Consider the following 21,036-nt stretch of genomic DNA (forward strand, 5'->3'; position numbering starts at 1 on the left):
ACTCCATCACCACCTATCAACATACATGATGTTCAGATAACTGACTTCCCCAACCAAGGTGAAAAACCAGGCCCCAGGTGTTGTATCTATTTCTTGTTCCATTTAGTAGCAGGCACAGGATAAGGTAGTAATGAGTTTAGGACAGAGGCTGGCTGCTTCTGTTTCCAGAGGTCCAAGATAACTAACAACAACCTACTTGTATCTTTTGTCCAGATGAGGCGTTTTAAGGGAAACTTTAAATCCACTTCCACCCACAGCTCCCAGTTTTACTGTAGAGTCTACACTTGGACTATCACCTAGGGAAAAAAAAAAGCAAATATTGTCATAGTAAACTACAAACATTTTTCCTGATATTAACAACATGAGGTCCTGCAATGTTAATGGGGTTCTAGAAGGTAATCCACTTCACAAATAAAGTAATCTAGAAAATAACCACATCTCAAACTCTTTCTTAAATTTCTGCACCTTTCAGGCTGAGAATTCAAAACTGACTTGAAAACAAGGTTACCACAGCCATGCGCCAGTATAACTCATGACACAACCATAGAATTCACAAATTCCAGGTTTTTCCAGCACATCAGGAAAGCAACTAGAAACAGCAGTGGACTGTGAAAGGACAACTAGATTAGAAACTGAGAAACCTAAGTTGAGGTTCTCGCCCCTTTTTGCTCAAGCAAACTTCAAACCCTCCAGCATTCTGTTCCCTCGTCTATATAACTGGAAAACCCCACTCTGACACAGTTCCCAGGAAAGCTGTGAGAGCAACTGAAAATGTGTGCAATGGCAATGAAAACTGTAAAGCATGTTAAGGATGTAACGAGACACTACGTTATTTCTAGAGCTGAGTACTATTCTTAAATAACCAACACTTCAACTTCAGTAAAGCAAAAGGAACTGCTCTTCTTAGCCAGAGTAGGACTGAATCCCTGCCCCCCAAAACCCTACAGGTCAATTAACCAGCACAATAATAATGACATTAATTATAAACTTCAAAATTTTGGAAGCCCTAGAGCAAAGGTAACACCAAACTATAATTTGCTTCTGTGTAGGAGGGATGTGATTCAGAACACCCTGGTAACAGTTTCTGAACATACCACATTTATAAACAGAAATCTGGTTGCTGGCGTCCAGGACAGCGAGGTCGTTGCTCTTTTCAGGGCGTGCCGAGAACGTGACTTGATTTACACAGCGCGGGAGCTGCAGTCGGTAGGTGCACAGGGGAGGTGGAACAGCACTCCGCCGGAAGACTGTCACCAGCACCCTGCCTGGAGCGAGAGAGAAAGGGGTTAGACGCGTGGATGTTCAAAACGGAAGACAAGGCCATTGTTAAAAGTAATTGTTGGTGTTTTTATGATGAATTAGCTTAAATACACTGGAGGGGAGAAAAGTAAGGATCTGGGCTCTGTCTATATCTGGCTATCATCAGACCTTGATGATAAGCCTGGCTACCTCCAGGCCTCGAGCAGTCCCATCTCTGGGCTTGGAGAGTCATGTGCCAGGGACTAGGGCAAGCAGACCAAAAGGTCAGAGTTCTAGCTTTAAACCTAGGCCTGCAACCAAGCCAGACTAAACCAAAATCCTTAAAGCACTTCCCTGTGCATGGATCTGGTAACAAGGCATATCTGCTTAAGTCCTCTATACAGAATGTATGACTGCAAAATCAGTATTATGATTACTACACAGAACATAAATCAGCACACCAACTCACATTACAATCTTAGGAGCAAGCTTTCCTTTATGTCATCAGCAATAAACTGTCTATTTAGGGGATTATGGCTTTCCCATTTCTTCCCCCTCAGTAAACAAACACCATTAACCTAATTAAAAAATACCAAACCCATCCTTAAACTAGGCAGATGTCCATGACTTGAACTGAACATCCTGGAAAGGTATATAATTAACGAGCATTTATCAAAAACCAAGGCAAAGTAACAGAGTGGTGTGAGGGTCAAGGTAGCTCTATGTCAGGGCACGAAAACAAGGCTGACCCAGCAATGCCACAAGCCTACTGCAGTCTTCCTCTTGACCCAGGGTCAGAAATGTCAATGTCTTCAAAGCCCTGACAAGTAAATATGTAGAGGTCATTGTTACAGTACAACAGGGAGTTGAGGGAGGCGGGTGGAGAGGAGAGACTATGGTTCTTAGGGGAGTACACGCCTCACTGAGGGTGTTCCCATTCAATCCAAACCAAAAGCACAAGAAAAAACAAAGCAAAAAACCAGAATAATCAATTGAACAAACCCCCCCCCCCAGTTCCAGTCAAACCACCACATCTGGAGGCCCCTAGTTCAGGCCCCTCATGGGCCCACAGACACTTTTCAGCTCCTTACTTCCATCAATAACAGCCACATTTGCCATGTCACTCAAATTATCTCCTGAGCTCCGGTCAGTCGTCCAGTGCCAGTCATAGCAGAGGTAATGCCAGCCTTGACAGAGAACGTGCAGCCGGTATGGGGTTACCGGGTCCCACAGCAGGGACACAATCTTGCTCTTCCCACAGGCATCGAAGGGCAGACTTTGCTTGAGATACCAGTGATAGTTTCCAACAGTCCAGAGCTGAACTGCAGGGGAAAATGAAATGAAGGCCATCAGAGGCAGAGGGCCAGACTTCGCACCCTTACTAAAGAGGGATGGGGATGTACTTTTCTTTTTCAAATGACCCTTTCTGCTCAGCCTCTTCGTTAAGATAATAATATAAACAATAATTGTTAAAGCGAGAACTTCCCTGGAGGCCCACTGGCTAAGACTCTGTGCTCCCAACGCAGGGAGCCCGAGTTTGATGCCTGATCAGAGAATGAGAATCCGCATGCCACAACCCAGACTTGGTAGAGTCAAATGAATAAAAATAAACGTTAAAAGACCAGCGAAGTGAACATAAAAAAACTGAAAAGTATAGCTTTTCATGAGGATAAAACGTTAAGCATCAGTAAGGCCAGAAGCACACACGTTCATTTTTTCCTCTACCTTCACACCTTATGATCGTTAGGATGGAAGGCTACCAAAATAGGTCAGGGCCTTAGTGAGCTGTTTTTTCATAAAGGCTTAGAAAGAAAATTTGGCCATTAGATTAAAATGCCCAACCCAAGAGCACTAGACTAGCATGCATTATGCTTAAGATGCTTATTATTTTCTTCTAGCTGTTTTGCATGCAGTTAAATCCATGGGAGATTATATGCAATTACCCTTTTCAACATCTCTTAAAAGCACAAGACCTAAACCTGCAGGGTGCAGCAAACAGGAAGAAGCTGGTCAAAGAGCATAAACCTTCAGTTATAAGTCCCAGGGGTCTAATGTACAGTCTGGTGACTACAGTTAATAATACTGTATTGTATACTTGAAAGTTGCTATGAGAGTAGATTTCAGATGGCCTCACCATAACAACAACAAAAAATGATAATTCTATTGAGTGAAGACTGAGTTAATTAACATATTGTTGTAAACATTTCGCTGTATATGCATGTTATCAAATCACCACATTATACCTCCTGAATGTACCAGTTACATGTCAATTAGATCTCAATAAAGCTGTGGGAAAAAAGATCTAATCATGTCACAGCCAACTTTTATTAAACAGATGATACCTATCATAAATGATAGCTCAGTCAGTAAAGAATCTGCCTGCAATGCAGGAGACCTGGGTTCAATTCCTCAGTCGGGAAGATCCCCTGGAGAAGGAAATGGCAAACCACTCCAGTATTCTTGCCTGGAGAATCCCATGAACAGAGGAGCCTGGCAGGCTACAGTCCATGGGGTCACAAGTGCTGGACACGACTTAGTGACTAAACCACCACCACCACCATACATAAATGAATATTTTAATTGTATTAAGGAATTTCTTTTCTTTAAGCATCTCCCTGATCACTAACTCTCAACTCAGCAATCACAGCAAATCCAACCTAGTTCTTGAACCAGGTTATTATAAATACTTCCACCAAGCTTTGGGTTAAGTTAGATCACACACTCATGTTCTGTGAGGTCAGGTATTTGTGGCTCTTCTTGCACTAACACTTTCCCTGTGAGCATATCACAGGGCCAGCCATTAACACCTGGTGAATCAGTGGTTCTCAACTCTGGCTGCACCTTAAAAAAAAATCACCTGGAAGCTCTTTTTAATAAAATTAAATATTGGTGCAGTCAGGGTCAAGAACTATTGTGATGAATGAATGAATCAGTGAACTTCCAAATAACATTTCTGCTAAAGTTCTATTGATTAAAAACTTTGAAAACCACTCAGAAAATAAATGAAAAGATTTATGGAACAAAATGTTCAGCATGCTGCTATTGATGACAGTGAAAAATTACAAAACTTTAAATGCCTAACAAAATAGGATTTAATAAACGGTAGCACAGAGCAAAATAGAGCAATTTAAAATGATACACGTATCTGAAATGGAAATAGTTTGAGTTACACTGTAAAAGCAAGCTAGAAACCTATAGGTATCATACCTACATATTTAACAAAAATGAGATTATAGCTATACATAAAACCTAGGAAGACAAGAAAATTTTAATAATGATTATTATTGAGTGATAGAATTATGGAAGAACCTTTTTCTTCCCATCTTTATTTTCTAATGTTTCCACATATTACATACATACTGAAAATAATATTTACAATTTGATTTACAATTTAAAATCTATAGAAGATTCTTACTTATATCTAACCTCATTTCTCCTTCACTTCCACAGTATTTCTTTGGCTGCTGCTGCTGCTGCTAAGTCGCTTCAGTCGTGTCCAACTCTGTGCGACCCCACAGACGGCAGTCAACCAGGCTCCGCCATCCCTGGGATTCTCTAGGCAAGAACGCTGGAGTGGGTTGCCATTTCCTTCTCCAATTTCTTTGGCTAGCATTCTGATTTGCTACAGTATTATCATCCATGAGGAAAAAGCACTAATGACTTGGTTATCTGATACATAAACTTGGGTAGGCTATGGTGTCTAGCTGTTTGATCGAATACTAGTCTAGATGTTGCTGGGAAGGTATTCTGCATATGCGATTAAACTTTCAAATCAGCTGACTTTAAGTATAGCAGATTAGCCTCCACAATGTGGACAGATCTCATCCAAAGAGTTTATGACCTTAAGGGCAAAACCTGAGGCTTCCCAGAGAAAAAGGAATTTTGCCCCAAGATTGTAACACAGAATCCTGTCCGAGTTTCCAGATTGTGGGCCTGTCTTGTCTCACAGATTCTGGACTCATGACTGCAACATCAACTCTTCACTAATTTTTCAAACAGTCAGCCTACCCTGATTCTATTTCTCTAGGGAACCGTGCCTGATACATAACTGAAATCATCCCATGAAAAGCTCATCACATGAAATCATCCCATGAAAATTTCATAACCACTCCCTCATCTCCACCTCCCTGCTCAATTGTCTTTGATCCATTACAGGACTAAGTGGAAGGGCAAAGGAAACTCCACAGCCTACTACTTTCAACTACACTCAATGGGGCAGAAGGCTGAGATATCGGTGCTGTCTTACCATAGGTTTTTAGAGATGAATTTTCTTCCCTCTGAAGTTCTTCCAGCCAAACTGCAAGTACAGTGGAATCTGCATTCCAGAAAAGGCCATTAACCTAGGAGGGAACAAAGACCTGTCACTGGCCTTTAACTATACATTTATCTCAAAATCTTTACAAGAGCTAAATTTCCTACTCTCACAAGTCATATAATTCCACACTTGGGTCGATCCCTAGCTGTAAATTATTAACCTATGGAGTTATTAAAACAAATCTGTCATCACATGTAAAGGACATTTAAAAAAATGCAGTTAAATACTTAACCAAATGCAAGGTGATATTTTTAGACAATCAAGGAAATTTGATTACAAACTAGGTATTGGATAATATTAAGAAATTATTACTAATTTTGTAAGGTGTGATAATGGAACTGTGGTTACATAACGAAAAATGTTAACTGTTAGAGAAATGAATATTGAAAATATGATTTCTAGAATTAAAATCCTAGGAAATTTTTACAAAGTGTGTGTGTGTGTGTGTGTGTGTGTGTGTGTGTGCAGGCCTGAGAGTAAAGAATAGATGACCATAATTTTGCAAAATGCTGGTATATATCTGATGAAAGTAAGTAACAGGTACATGGGAGTTCATTAAACTCTTCTCTCAACTTTTATATTTAATTTTTTTTACATAATTAAAAATAATCATGATTTGTTTCTGATCCTGCAAAGATCCAAATGGTACACAACCTTCTTAAGGATTAAACGTTATAAATGACAAGTATCTTTATCACTGGAAGAATTATGCTTTTGTCAAAATAAACAATAAAATCCAGCATTTCTATTTCTTTTCTGTGTTTTATCTAGTGTGAGGAAAGAATGCCATTTTTTCCTCTGCAAAACCTCCTTAAGAAAAACAACTTCTGTTTTGCAAAAAAATATTCAGTCATAGGAAGCCACTGCTTTTGTTACTATCTATTCGGGGGCTTCTGTTTACACACCCATATCAGATAGAAACTTTCTCTATAGCTGTGGACAGTCCTCTAAATTTGATGGTGAAAGAACTAAAGCACCTACCTTAACCTCATCTTTGAAGAAAGGAAGTGTAAACTGTCCATGGAGAAGTCCATTTTTCTCAAAAAACACAACATCCTGCTGATTGGGTTTATCTTGCGTAGATGCAATCAAACTGCCTGAAGGTCTAAAAGCAAACCCAGAGCGTTAGAACATCCAGAAGTTCACTCAGCTGGTGAAGAACATGAAATTCAAAGGAACAAAGTTTTTCTACAAAAACAAGAGGCCTCCATCCAAGGAAGTTTTAAATTCTGTATTTCCTGGCAAGCAGTCACCCTAGTGTGGGACTAAATCTGCCCAGAGGAGGCAGTGCTTTTTCCCGATTTGTCCACACAAAGGTTCCATTTGCCCACAAAGTGTCACAGATTTAGACTGCACTTGGCTGACTTTTGAAAAATACCAATAGACTATTTAAACCATTCCCAGTATAATGGTCAATAAAGCCACAACCTACTTCTTCAATTACATGTCTTCAGTAATACTCCATGTATTCAGTAATAGTCCGTGTATTCAGTAATGCTCAGGTAAGCAGTCTTAAAGACTTCTCAATCTACTGAAAATAGCTTGATCGCTGCAACCTGTTTTTATCTGTCTCTAGAATTTTAATTTAAATACATCTCTCTCTTTGCACTATCATCCAGTTGCCACTCAAACACTGGCGGGAAACAGATGTTTAAAACCTAGAGACCTAGGTTTTGCCTGTAACAGATGCTTCTGAGACAGAAGCCATTTCTTCTATCTACAATCAGGACAGCCAAGTATGACAAGGTGTGACCTGCAAAAGGGAACTGGGCCGACAGGTGAACTGGGCCCAAATCCAGCCTGCCTGCTCCTCAGCGAACAGGTCCCCTTAGTGTGGGAGCTGGTGCAGAGAATGGAAGTCCCTTTCCTAGTCTTCACCAAAGCTCTGCTGCCCCACCGAACTTTGCAGCCTAAGACTTCCCTTCTAAACACCACTTTCTGTTTTACACAGTGGGTTCCTGTAGGCCCTGCCTATAGCTGCAAAATGAGTGGGCCTTGCAATGATAAGGTCTGTGAAGCTCAGAGTCTACTACTCAAACCACATTCAGACTTCAGAAAACTAAGAAAGATACAGGCTTATCGTCAAATGAGAACAAATAATTATCCTTTTGTGATTTATAAATACCTACATCAATAGGTACCACCACCCCTACCCTCGTTCCAAGAAACTCTCTGGGGAGGAAGTTACAAGGCTCCCTCTCCCACTCACTTCCAAGCCAGAGCAGGTCCCAGCCCGGCCACGGGCTCACTGGTTGACTGTAAAGCGAACTCCCGGCTCCACACTCTGACCTTTCGAGCCCCTGTGCAGTAGAAAGAGGGGGAAATGACAACGACAAAACTTGGAGCACTGTGACAAATGCTGTCCAGTCAGAACTGCCAAATGTCTTCCTTGTGAATAAAAACTGTCATGGTTTTACAAAGGCAACTAGATTAATCTTGCTAAAAAGTTGTACCTAATATGTAGGAGGCTGGACCAAACAGCCTCAAAGAACTCTTCTAATGCTTAGTTCTTTATGCATTTATCACCTAAAGAGGCACATTGTTACGTCACGTGTAATGAAAGTAAACCCTCGGAGCAAAAGGAAGAAAAACTCCCTGAACTAAGTAAGAGTTTTTAAGTTTTATTTAACTGCAGCAATTTATTTTCATACCTGTCTCTGGACAAACAACACTCACAGCAAAAAACTGCCCATCACCACGCCAGGTAACTTGCGGTCTATGGTCATCCCAGGGCAAAGCAGATTCGTGCTAGAGAGACAGAAAAACAAAGTTGTTACTGGCGGCCTTAAATGATCTAGAATCTAACCAGTCTCAGGCTATTAAAGTTAAACCTGTCATATAAGGTTTAAGCTACTTAGAAAATGAGTTTCACAGAACCCTCAGGAACCCTATTAGATGGGCCCTTAGACCCAGAAATCCTCAACCTAAACAAAACAAAACCCTTCTCTGGGCATTAGAAAGTGGCCTCTAAGCACAGCAACAGAGAAAGAGCTGGAGATCTAGATATTAAAAACATGAAACTAAAGAATCTGTCAGGTAACTACGTACGGAAGTAAATGGGTGTCTGAACTTGAGAGCTGCGTGTTAGTTACTGTGTAAGCTCTGCAACAGCACGCAGAATGAAGACGACGCGCGGAGGGAGGGAAGCAGGAGCTGGAGGAGCTGCGCCAGCAGCCGTGAGCAAAACATGCGTTAAGCGCCTCGTTCCGCAGCTCAGAGGAGGAAAGGCTTCAAGTGCCACTTGCATCTTAGTCCTGAAAGCCTTCAGGACAGAAGCCAATTCCATGGAGCTGGGGACCAGTGACCACCTGGGCAGCCTTCATCACCTTCCAGCTAAGTCAGAATGGTGCCACAATCGGCACAGGAGGGAATACACGGCAACCTGACACCATCTATTCTCAAGGACGCTGCCCTGCGGTATAGAACGCAAACTTCCTCCAGGGAAGGGCTGAGACAAAGTATGAGTTACATGGAATAAATCATGGATGGGAAATGCAACTGGCAGGCAGTATATGATTTCATCTATTCTACAAGGTCAGCTCAGGCAAATTTCCCATGTAGTACAGACAAAAATGCTTCCATTATACTCCATTCTATAGGCCCATATCCTGGGATGATCCTCAATTCATCTCTCTCTCACCCCACATCTGATCTATTATCAATAAATCCTGTGGGCTCAATCTTCAAAATGTATCCAGAAAGACAGAAAACATAAAAGAGTTTCATCCAAGAAAAGAAATCAGAAAAAAAAAAAAAACACCTAATATAAATGTATGTTCAGTTCAGTTGCTCGGTTGTGTCCGACTCTGCGACCCCATGAATCACAGCACGCCAGGCCTCCCTGTCCACCACCAACTCCCGGAGTTCACTCACACTAATGTCCATCGAGTCGGTGATGCCATCCAGCCATCTCATTCTCTGTCGTCCCCTTCTCCTCCCGCCCCCAATCCCTCCCAGCATCAGGGTCTTTTCCAGTGAGTCAATTCTTCCCATGAGGTGGCCAAAGTATTGGAGCTTCAGCTTTAGTATCAGTCCTTCCAATGAACACCCAGGACTGATCTCCTTTAGAATGGACTGGTTGGATCTCCTTGCAGTCCAAGGGACTCTCAAGAGTCTTCTCCAACACCACAGTTCAAAAGCATCAATTCTTCGGCGATCAGCTTTCTTTATAACCCAACTCTCACATCCATACATGACCACTGGAAAAACCATAGCCTTGACTAGACAGACCTTTGTTGGCAAAGTAGTATCTCTGCTTTTTAATATGCTGTCTAGGTTGGTCATAATGTATGTAGGAAAAATATAAAAACATGCATGAGAATTCTCAACAGTGAATACAGGACAGCAGCTCCTTCTAGGGAGGAAGCGGAAGAGTGTCAGGAAAGGAAGTGTTTCATTTCTGTCTGTGATGACTTTTTTTTTTAATAAATATTGGTTATAATTATTCTCTTTGTGGGAAAAAAAAAAGACTAACTTAGCAATAAAAAAGAAAAAGAGGATCATTCTCATTTCCTAATGCATCTAAACAGCTTATGTCCATGACCACCCTCTACCTGTGAAACAGAACAGGACCCTATGGTGGTCCTTGCCCCCACACTATCCCCGCCATCATGGCCTCAGCTTGCCTTCTGTCCATGGAAAAACTTCAGCTAAACAATAAATTCAATCAGAGAAGTGAGAAAACGAACAAACAAAGGAAAACAGCCAAACTAGACTAAGTGACCATAGTTTAGTCATTAAGCATAGATAAGCACCTTTAATTCCTCAATAATTTTCTGAGTCATATCCTGTGAGATACCTTATGGATTCTAAAACCCCCACTAGGTGAAAGACGTTAACTACATGATGACCAGACTGTAGCCATGACGTAAGTTGCTGCAATTCTGAGAACTGGCCAAAAAGAAACGGGAACAAACTGACCCTAGAACTCAAGATTAACTGTACTTAAAATCAAGATGACATTGATCAGACCATCGCATGACCAATTTCAAGGTGACCGTCAGAGTTGACTTTACTGTTTCTGCATGCAGTCCTGTCACTTGGCCTATAAAAAATCTTGCCCAGTGGCTGTTCGGGCGGGGCTGAGGGGCAGGGAATGCCAGCCTTTGGAGAGGAGCGTGCGCCCCTCCCCTTCGGTTGTCAGCATCCAGAATAAAGCAAACTTTCCTTTCCACCAACCCTGCCTCTTCACTGACTTTAGAGCAGCGAGCAGTTGGATCCCTTTCGGTAACATCTGGACACCCAAGAGTTCCTGGTGGGTAGCAGAACGTCTATTTGTTCCAAACAAAGTTCTTTATCCATCAGACCAACCTTACCATTTGCATCTGAAAAGCTGCTTGCCTGCCTTCAGATCCATGGAACTGCGTCTCCTTCCTGCCCCAACCAACAGTGATGAACTTGCCTAGAGAACAATTGAGTGAGAACATGCAAGACAATCAGTAAGCTAAGTAAAATAAAAGCCGATTCACGAAGCTGGGTCCTCTGAGGCCTCTCAGTAAACTGACCAGCAGTCAAGATGTTAAAAACCTATGTTGCACATTATATACTCAGTGATTCTGAAGACTCTGAAATACCCTTATTTTGGAGCATTACGGCCATCATATATAAATTCCCTTGATGACAGTCAGCAACCTAATGCACTTTACAAGAAAGAAGAATGAAACATGAAGAATCTGTGTGATACCTCCATGGATAACAGAAACATACAACACAAGAAGACGAGAGCTGGTACTAAAATTCCAATTTTAAATGTTCAATTCGCTAAGTGTAGCCAACCTCCTTGCTAGTGATGGAGATCATAGATTATGGAATTCAACTCCTCAGAGAGACAGAGCCTGAGATCCCCCAGGGACAGACGCCAAAATTATATCACAGGGCTTCTGCCTTTCAGGTTGGGCTTCTTTCTAAATCATAATGCTGAGCTTACTACATAAAACATAAAGTCAGAGTTGCTGAAATGAGGCAGTTCTTCCTTTTCCAGAAGTAGGGTCTGGCATCCTCCAGATGTAGAGGTACTGCAGAGATGCCCTTGAGAGAATCCATCGGCTTCAGGACCCAAATACCTCCTCCCTACAACTGATGCTAACAGTGCTAAAGCAGGGCTGCTTATAATTTCTATGAATTATGGGTTGGCAGGACTGTTTCCTATCTGCTCTGCTTGGGCACATCCAAGTATTGTACGGATCACACCTCAGAGCATGCCCTGCTGTTGTATTCAAATAGTAGTGCCTATCCTGGTGCATGCCCTTGGGTGTCTATGCAAAAGTTTCCACAAAGAGGTAAAGGGTCTGGAGGGAAGCGAAAAACCTTTCCCAGTGGGGGATCAGATAACAAGTGATAGGACTACCGCAGAAATCAGCAAACTACAGCCTACTTCATTACAAACAAACTTGTACTGGAACACAGCCAAACCCATTTCTTTACATATTATCTTTAAGTGCTTTCCCACTATGTCAGCATAGTCGGACAGTTCCACCAGAGACCACATGGCCTGTAAAGACAAAAAACATTACTATCCAGCTCTTTACAGAACAAATTTGACACTTGCGTTAGAAGAAAAATATCTATTCACCACTTCACACAGTGACTTTTTGTACTGACAAATGCATTTCTAAGACCCAAGACCGTGACTTGGACACCTCCTCCTCTGATATACTCTATCAGACTTATGAAGTTGGCAGGATGAACTAGAAAGCGCTTTTCCATGCAAAGCTGTGTGCTTCTTACCTCTATGACCATCCTCAAAGCTGGATGCCCCAGAGTCCCACCCTGGACCCTAGATCCAGCACCATACCTGCTCCCTGAGCTAGTAAAACTGTAGCTTCTGTCAATGACCCCCAGTCCACAGCTCTGGCTTCAGCTGAGCATCAGCCCCTTCTAATTCACGTGCTTCATGTGGTGATCCCATACGGCCCTTAAACAAATTCAAAACAGAACTCGCCACCCACCTCTTACAGACCACACTTCCACACCTTTCCTCTCAGATACTGGCATCTTTATTTTCACAACCTGAGTTTCTGGCTACAGTCCAACTAAACTTTCTCCTTCACCTTACACACCCAAAGCCTATTTATTTCATTCTCTAAACTGGTATTTCTCAAACTAGCTAGGGCAAAAGAGGAACCAGGCATGTGTATTCCAAAACTGTTTCTCATAATTCCAAAAAACGTATTGCTATCTTCACTGAGAATCAAAACTTCCCTACATTTCCCCCCCGTTTCTAGTCCCACACCCACCTTCATCTCTCACCTGGGTTTCTGTAGCAACCTCCTACCAGGTCACCCTGTCTCCAGTCTCTTCCCTCTCCACCAATCAACCATGCATCATCGAAACCTTTAATGACTGATCTCCTATAATTCAATGTCTAAATTCTCTATCAAACTTAATCAAAATCTCTTCCTTTTATTTCATTTCACATCCATATCCGGTCACTAAGCAATGCTGAAGTACTCATGGTTGCCTGAACCAGCCAAGATGTGTCAAAGGCTTCTATGAGACATTCCTGCCTTGGAAAGAACTGCTTCAGTTACTTGGACCACTCCCCCACCCTCAACCCTCATCTACCCAACACCAGGAAAGCCAGAGCTCAGCTTAAGTTGGCCTCCTCTGGGAAGTCTTCCCTCCCCGTGACTCCTTTCTTCTCCTTACGCTACCCTAATACTTGCAATGTTCTGTTATTACTGAACTAACGGGACCCCTTAAGGGAAAAGCAGTTTTAGCCACAGTACCAAACACACTGCTGGGTTCACAGTACCTACTCAACCATTATTTCTGAAAAAGCAAATTACTTTTGAATGAAAAAATGAGCAGCAATTTTCTGAATGATTTCTTATTTGGCTGAACAAGAAGATAGGAGGTGAGAACTCAGCACAAGTTAAAATACCATCACCCCTATTCCTCTCCTCAATCAAGCCAGCTACCTGGTACCCTCAAGTTGGTCAGAGCTGCTTAGACTCAAGAAGCATCTCCACTCTTATTCTCTTCAATACTTCCACAGCCTAGTGCCCGTGTCACCTCAGCTAGATCTGTGCAAGAAAACAATCTGATGGTTCCAAAGACAATGCAGGACTAATCAATAGGAACAGAAGTCAGCTCTCCATCCCACCTCTCTTGTATTTTCCTCCAAACTGTGTATCAGAAATGCCCTCCTTATTCCAGCCAGTATAGTCCTTTTCATCAAACCCCATGACTAAACCTGTCCTGGGTTCAGGCAACAACAACCCAATCTGTAGGCACAGATTCTTATTTCCCAGGGTACTGACAAAGCCAACTCTAAGACCTGAAGAGCCACCAGAGGTACGCCTTTTAAGAGCTGGAATGAACTAAAGGAATTGGGCTATCAGACACTTAATTAAGTCATGGTTTAAGCTTCACAGCTCTTTGGGCTTATGACTATCAGTCTGCAAGAAAAGTCACAAAAATATTTCAAACAAAGTTATACTTACTTTCACCAAAATCATCCTGGTGGATTTGCTGTTCCATGATTGGTTCAAAGTCTTTTGTCATCATAATTAGAGTCTGTTGACCTTGAAGAAGCACAAACCAGAATGATTTTGCTCTCATTTAACAAATCTGCCATTCCGTAAGTATCTATAGCACTGCAAGATACAGAGCTGAAGTGGAAGAATTTGTAATTGAAATAGAGAAGACAGAATTCATTCAAAATGTTCTGACTCTCATTAAAAAAAAAAAAGTTTTGACTGGGTAAGTCACCTGGTGCTTAGTCTCAGCTATTTAGGTATGCCAAGCTAACATAAAAGTGCACAAAGCCCTTCCTCCTCTGCTAACTGCACCTGTTTAGTCACCAAGATCCCTCTTTGAGTGTATAGCTCATCAGGGTGATAGTTTACAGAATCTCAGCCGGAATGAAAAGACTTATAGGAAAAAAAAAAAGGACTGGAAGAGCAGTTTTCAGAATCAGTTTATTTTATACAGCAACTCTTCCTCTTAAAAGTATATTAAAATAAACATTGCTGACATTTTTAACTACAGACTTCGCAGCAACTTTTTAAAACAATGTGTTAAGAAGTAAAACTTAAATGTTTCAAGAAACGTTTTTTTGAAACCTAAGCACCCTCAAACTTAAGTCTTTGAGCTGTTAGGAGTCATGTCTTATAAAGTCACGAGTTAGGGACCGGTAACATGCTTACCTGTGGCAAGCAGCACCAGCTCTTGGTCAGGACTCCAACTCATGACAGAAATACCACTGGCTACGCTCCCGACACATTCGAGCTGAGAGAGACATTTTGAAATGTTAAGAAAACTATGAAAATATAAGCACCCCGATAAATGTTTATAATGACCTTAATCAAAACAATTCACAACAAAACACACCAAGGTGAAATTAAGCAGTAAACATTTATTCAGTAACAGGTATTAAAAGACCAGGCATGATACAGATAACGGGGACTGGACATGACGACGGCCACTCCATTCCTCCCATTAAGGAGATAAAAGATGCCTCTACAGTAAGGTGAGGGCTGTAACTGAGGTGTCCAGGAATTAAGTGGGGACTCAGAGCAGAGAATGCCAAATGGCCCAAGTGAGTTCAGGAAAGCCTCTCTGAGGTGCTTTAAAGAGTAGAAACAAGGCTAAGAAGAAGAGACTGGGGGAAAAAATGTGGTGTTAAGGCATAAAATTATAAAAAAGAGCAGTTAAAAATCAGCTGCCGCTAAAGCATAAGGTATACACATACACAGGGATGATGAGGGTAGGAAGTGAGGCTAAAAAGGAATTTGGCAAACAGACAGTGAACCGTGTGACAAGGCACAAGAAGGAACATGGATTCTGTCTTACAGACACTGTGATGCCATAAATAGGGAGGATCAGCACCATCTGATTGAGACCAGCAGATTATAGGAGCTCAGTAATTAGGAAAAAATTCTACAAAATGTTTTATAAGTAAAAGCATACCTTATAAATGTGAGAAATACCAATTTATACTTGATGGCTTTGATGTTTCTCACCATGAACTGAGAGGAAGATTTATTATTTACTAAATGGAACCGTTAAAAGCAAAGGTACCAGATTTAGACTGCCAGGGTTCAAATCTCACCTGAAAACTGTTTGACCTTGGCCTAGCCTCAATTTCCTTTTCTGAAGAATGAGAAAACAACAATCTACTTCATAAGGTTATAATGAAAAATTACAAAATTCATGTAATTTTGCATGAAAAATACTTTAAGAAGTGCCTGGCACACTGTAAACATTTAATAAATGCCAGCTGTTATTATTATGCCATGATTAGTAATATAACTCTTGTGACACATCAATGTTAAAGAGATCATAGCTAAGGGAGTTATCAACGAAGTTTAAAAAGCTATCAAGGCGAGTAAAGAAATTCAGAAACTCAGCCTTATGCTAGAGCAGAGAAGGAGGCAAGTCATTGAAATCTATCTCCTCTGACAGTCATAAAATGCGCACAAAATAAAAATGTATCACCTTAGTACCTGTAGCTCAGGGACTCTACAGTCAGTCATCACAGAGAGGCCTATTCAGTATTCTTAACAGAAAACATGAGCCATCTAAACATCCCAAAGACTTCCCAAACTGAGAAATACGGGTTACAACTCAGGATTGGATTGTAGCAAGAGGTGAGCCATACCACACAAGAATGGGTTTGAGGTTTTGTTCTTATCTGGAATGCTCTCATTGTTCTAATTAATAAATGTAACAGACAAAACTGAGTTTAAGAAGAATCCTGAAACACAGCTAAAACCATCCAAACAATTTTCTGTAAAGAACTGTAAAATGCAAAGACTCTAATTTGCAAAATGCCTAAATATTATGGTTCCTGATATTTTAAACATCTATGAAAAACTAGTGACATGATACAAAAAAAGACGTTTGAGGATGCCTAAGATTTCCTCCTCCCTGGTCTCTTTCACTTACCTGGTGTGTGTTGAGATTACAAAGCAGGACATCTCCAGAGGCTGTGGCCACACACACAGACTCCTGATCCAGCAAGTCCTGAATACCAACGATGCAGCCACTTCCATCCACTGGGAGAAAGCCTTCTGCCACCAAAGGAATTTCATTTTTCACCTTTCACCAAGACAAACAAGCAAATTAAGTCAATCTACTTTCAAGAACAATTCATAACATTTCTAGAAGTAAAACATTTTTTTAATGTTTCTTTTATAATACAAAAGGTTTCAAAAATTTTTTTCCTAGATTAAAATCCAAACTTTCACCTAAGAAATATCACAACACTACCATCTTTATCAAAGAAAACAGTTACTATGATTCTTTTGCCAAGCAAACATAAAACAAATACCTGGTCTCTTTGGAGATATCCAATAAAACATGAAGCTAAAAACTAAGATTTTCTAAAACCTACACAGTCTGGGGAAAAGGGACTAAGAATGTCATCACCTAAAATACATTAGTAGCAAAATATAATTAAGAGGAGATATCAGAATTCACATAACTTCCATCAATAATTTACCTCTCTTGTGACAGGGTCTACCTCTACCAGTCCATGTTCTGAGCCAATGAGCACTGTCGCCTGCTCAGTTCGGAGAGCGAGGCACTGCGGTTTCCCTTGAGCCTGAATATCTCCGAACTCCAGGCTCCGAAGTAACTTGAGATTCCTCATGATGAAGCAATGCCTAAAAAAAAGTACAAGTACCCTTAACGAAGCTTTATTTTCTCTGAGAAATAGAAACAGCTTTATAACAACAAATGACACTCCAGTACAGGCAAAATGATTCAGGGAGCAGAGAAGTCAGAATAACAGGAAAAAAAAAAAAAAAGATTTGATCTGAACCCACAGAGAGACAAGTGGTAGCAACCTAACCAACTGTTTAAATCTAGGGTCTACAAAGTGAGGCTGTGAAATCTATTTTACATTCTCACTCTTCAGAAGACGCAAGATTCTCGACTTCAGAGTTTTTTCTTCAAAAAAGATTTAAAATCAGTTATTTTGCAAGGAAGCTAAGAACACAATGAATGAGAAAACATGTTACTTTTGCACATGAGGATATCTTTGCAACCTGACAGATTTACAAAATTGTATAAAAATCTACATGGATACATACTGGCAGTTGAAGAAAATAAAATTACTTTAATATCACCACCTACATCTATAAAATGGCTTTATACCTTAATTAAAAAGTTAAAATTGAAAGCAAACATAAAGAAAAGCATTTACTGCTCTGAGAGAGAAAAGACACTATGAAATTACAATAGGATCCTTCAAAACGATGATCAACAATTGGAGGAGCTTGATAACCTGATAACACTACTTCACATAACTCCACTTTTCTTTCACCAGGGCAATAGAAAAGCTGAGAAACGAATGATCAATAGGAAATATACTTTGGTTTGGCAAAATCAGACTTGCTTTAATGCATAACATTATCTAAGAGGGGAAAAAAAAGCTTATATGCTAGATATTTATATCTATTTATATCCAGACCCCTTAAGGTTTATAAGTAGAATTCCCTAACTTCTGTTCTGTTCTGTTCAGTCACTCAGTCGTGTCCAACTCTTTGCGACCCCGTGGACTGTAGCCTACCAGGCTTCTCCGTCCATGGGATTCTCCAGGCAAGAATACTGGAGTGGGTTACCATTTCCTTCTCTAGGGGATCTTCCCGACCCAGGGACTGAACCCGGGTCTCCCACATTGGAGGCAGACGCTTTAACCTCTGAGCCACCAGGGAAGCTTAGGAGTGACAATTACATAGACCACACTGGCCTAATGGTCACCTTAATCCAAGCTGAATTCTCTCATCTTGCATGTTGTACATATGCCAATGAAAGAATAAACACAAGCCATCTCTTATACTACACAGCAGATTAAGCGCAGTCTGAATGAGGCAACGTGAAAAGTGAGTTAAGCAAGATCACACACGGCAGAAGTGAGGGAGAGAAGCAAGGCAGACAACAGTTTTGTAAGGTTTCAAGACATATGTATTTAAGAATTTCTGAGAATTATTTGAACCTGTATTCTACCATGCAAACTTTTAATTTAGCTCTAATCCTGTATAGAAATCTTGGGTTTTTTCAAAGTATATAAAAATTACATTATCTTTCATAAAGACACCACAAAGATGACCACTGACATAGAGCTGGAAGGACAGGAAGATGTGAGGTGAGAGAATGTCTGGGCTAGAGGCAGGTTAACAAGGAAGAGCAAGAGATGAAACCAGGCAGCAGAGGATGAGATGCATTTCGTGCCGGTTCAGCTGATTACGCTGTTTCTGTTGCCATGACAAGATCTTCAAGACGTCTCTCTGTAAACCTGGATTCTATTCATCAATAACCTCTGGACCCAGCATAATAATTTGGAACTGAGGACTCCCTCTTTCCTGTAACCCTGCTGTTCCACCCAACAGGGCCCTCCTCCTTCCAGGGGCCCTTGGTCCCAGGCTCCAGCATTCCCAGGACCACCAGCCTGGTAACAACCACCCCAGAGGTACCAGCACTAACCAGACAGGTGCCCCTCCAGGTACCTGACATCTACTAACATGGAGCTCCTCCCCTGAATTCCGGAGTTATCAACACCAGATTTACAATGTCTCTCCTCTAAGGTTAAGTCAGGATAAACCCCAATGGCTTCCCTTGTCTTGATCCTCAGATCTAGCTAAGTGTTGTAACTTCTTCCGTCAGTTTACTTTTTAGTTATCTCACTGCTCCTTTCTGCTTTTTGTTCTTCCAGGAGCTACTCAACCACTTCTTCCTATTAAATTCTGTTGAAATACTGTGTGTTTTCTGCTTTGCTGCCTAGACCCTAACTGACAGACATAGCAAACAACCTGAGTTCTCAAATCACTGAGTTTTCACTATCACCAGCCAAGGGCAGCTCATCATTCATCCCTCTTCTCCCTAACCCTCCCAGCCTTAAAATGAACTTCTCTAAATTTTCACACCCATCATCTTTATTTCTTAATCTTCTCACAAGTGTCCTATTCCTTTTCAAGACCAGGAAGGTAGAACCCTCCAAACTCCCCAGGACCTCGGCTTATCAGTCCCCCTTTTTTTTACATCTGCAATCTCCAACTCCCCTGCCCTCAGTGACTTATCCTTTCTCAGACCCGTAATGTGCTAAAGATCTCACCACACTATACATCAATCCTGGATCCTCTGAAACTCTGACAATACCTCTATTTTCTTCCTTTGCTCCTCAACATCCACTTCTTATCTAACTATCATGTCCATGACTATAAGTACCAAAGAGATCATTAACATGCTTATTAGATCTAAATGTTTAGCCCTGATCCTCCCCAAACTGAACATTAAACTCACATTTTCAACCTTCTACTGTTATTACAAGGATTTCTCAAATGCACATCAAATGCAACCAGTTAAACGGCTTACTATTCTCGACCAAATTAGTTTCCCCGCTGGGGACATGGCATTTCTACTTTCTCTGTCCTTCATGTTGAAACAGGTTTTGCTTTCCTTTTGCCCACACTTTCATAGTAAACTATTCACTGGTTACTGCCCTGCCTGTCAATGTACGGTTTGAATCCTTTACATAGTATGTAGCCCTACCATCGGCTACATCAAACACTGAGCACTTGCTAAGTGCTAATTCTGGACAAGAAATGACTACAGTCACGGTCTCCACAGGGGTAACGGGAGAGGGCCACCTAGGATACCATATAACATGGAGAAGCACACGGACGACACTTCCAAGAAAAAGTCGCAGGTGCCAGAAGGGGGTCGAAACACATCATCTGAACTCCGACCGGCTCTCTCTCAAGTGCATTGTTAGGCTTTAACTGGTGCATTTACTGGCTCAGCTGTATTGTCCGCCCCTGAAAGGAATCGGAGCTTGGGTAAAGTGTGCGGCTGGGGGAGCAGCAGGTCATTCCCCGCCTGCCACGCCGCGTGGAGCCCTCTGATGGCCGCGGGTGCAGCAGGTGGCAAGTCGGCGACAGAGAACTCAGGACTCGAGGGCAGAGGTGGTCACGCCGCACTTGACTCTGGGGCCTGCGGCAGGCAGCGGCGGAGCGCTCGGGGAATCTCTTCATCGGGACACCCTCTGGAGGACAGGCCCGTTTGTACCCCCACCCCACCTAGGCCGCTCGAGCGCTCACCTGCGCCGCACTGCGAGGACCCTCCCAAAGGGCTGTGCGTCCGCCCTGGGTCGCGCACTCGCCTCTGTCCGCTGCTCTCGCGCTCTCGCGGCGTGCACCGGGTCGCCGTGCCGCTCGACCCCTCCGATAGTGGCGGGAGCGGGGCCTCGGAGAGGCTAGCGCGGGACCCTCACGAGCTAGCGACTCAAGCCACGACCCCAGCCTAGCTGCGCGGGAGTGACGTCACGAGGAGGAGGGGCGTGGCTAGCCTCCCTCGGTGCCCCGCGAAGTACCGTCAGGAGCTGCGCTAGCCACCGCCCCCTACCGCTACCGCCCCCTTCCTGTCCAGCCTATTGTATTTGACCTCTGATTTGACGTCAGATGCCAAAACTCAATGATTGGCGCCGGTAGGCGGAGCCTGGGGCATCGAGGAGCAGCGCGCGTGCGCACACCGCGTAT

At 42.2% G+C, this 21,036-nt stretch overlaps 1 protein-coding gene across 1 annotated transcript in view; it reads right to left on the minus strand.

The window, feature by feature from the left end:
• ELP1 (elongator acetyltransferase complex subunit 1) overlaps nt 1–20,841 on the minus strand; it is a 59,207-nt gene extending 38,366 nt beyond the window's left edge. The window contains exons 1-13 of the mRNA XM_055427532.2: nt 20,599–20,841; nt 17,001–17,163; nt 16,445–16,597; nt 14,704–14,785; nt 13,999–14,079; nt 10,870–10,955; nt 8,206–8,302; nt 7,764–7,854; nt 6,536–6,659; nt 5,486–5,579; nt 2,331–2,561; nt 1,095–1,265; nt 197–296 (exon numbers count right to left, since the gene is read on the minus strand). Coding sequence (XP_055283507.2) covers nt 197–296; nt 1,095–1,265; nt 2,331–2,561; nt 5,486–5,579; nt 6,536–6,659; nt 7,764–7,854; nt 8,206–8,302; nt 10,870–10,955; nt 13,999–14,079; nt 14,704–14,785; nt 16,445–16,597; nt 17,001–17,150 — 1,460 coding nt within the window. The 5' untranslated portion in view covers nt 17,151–17,163; nt 20,599–20,841. The remainder of the gene's footprint in view (nt 1–196; nt 297–1,094; nt 1,266–2,330; nt 2,562–5,485; nt 5,580–6,535; nt 6,660–7,763; nt 7,855–8,205; nt 8,303–10,869; nt 10,956–13,998; nt 14,080–14,703; nt 14,786–16,444; nt 16,598–17,000; nt 17,164–20,598) is intronic.
• Nucleotides 20,842–21,036: the final 195 nt, after the last annotated feature.

This window comes from Moschus berezovskii, chromosome 7, assembly GCF_049115385.1.
Source record: "Moschus berezovskii isolate FMDL1 chromosome 7, NW_MosBer_1.0, whole genome shotgun sequence".
NCBI classification, from domain to species: Eukaryota; Metazoa; Chordata; class Mammalia; order Artiodactyla; family Moschidae; genus Moschus; species Moschus berezovskii.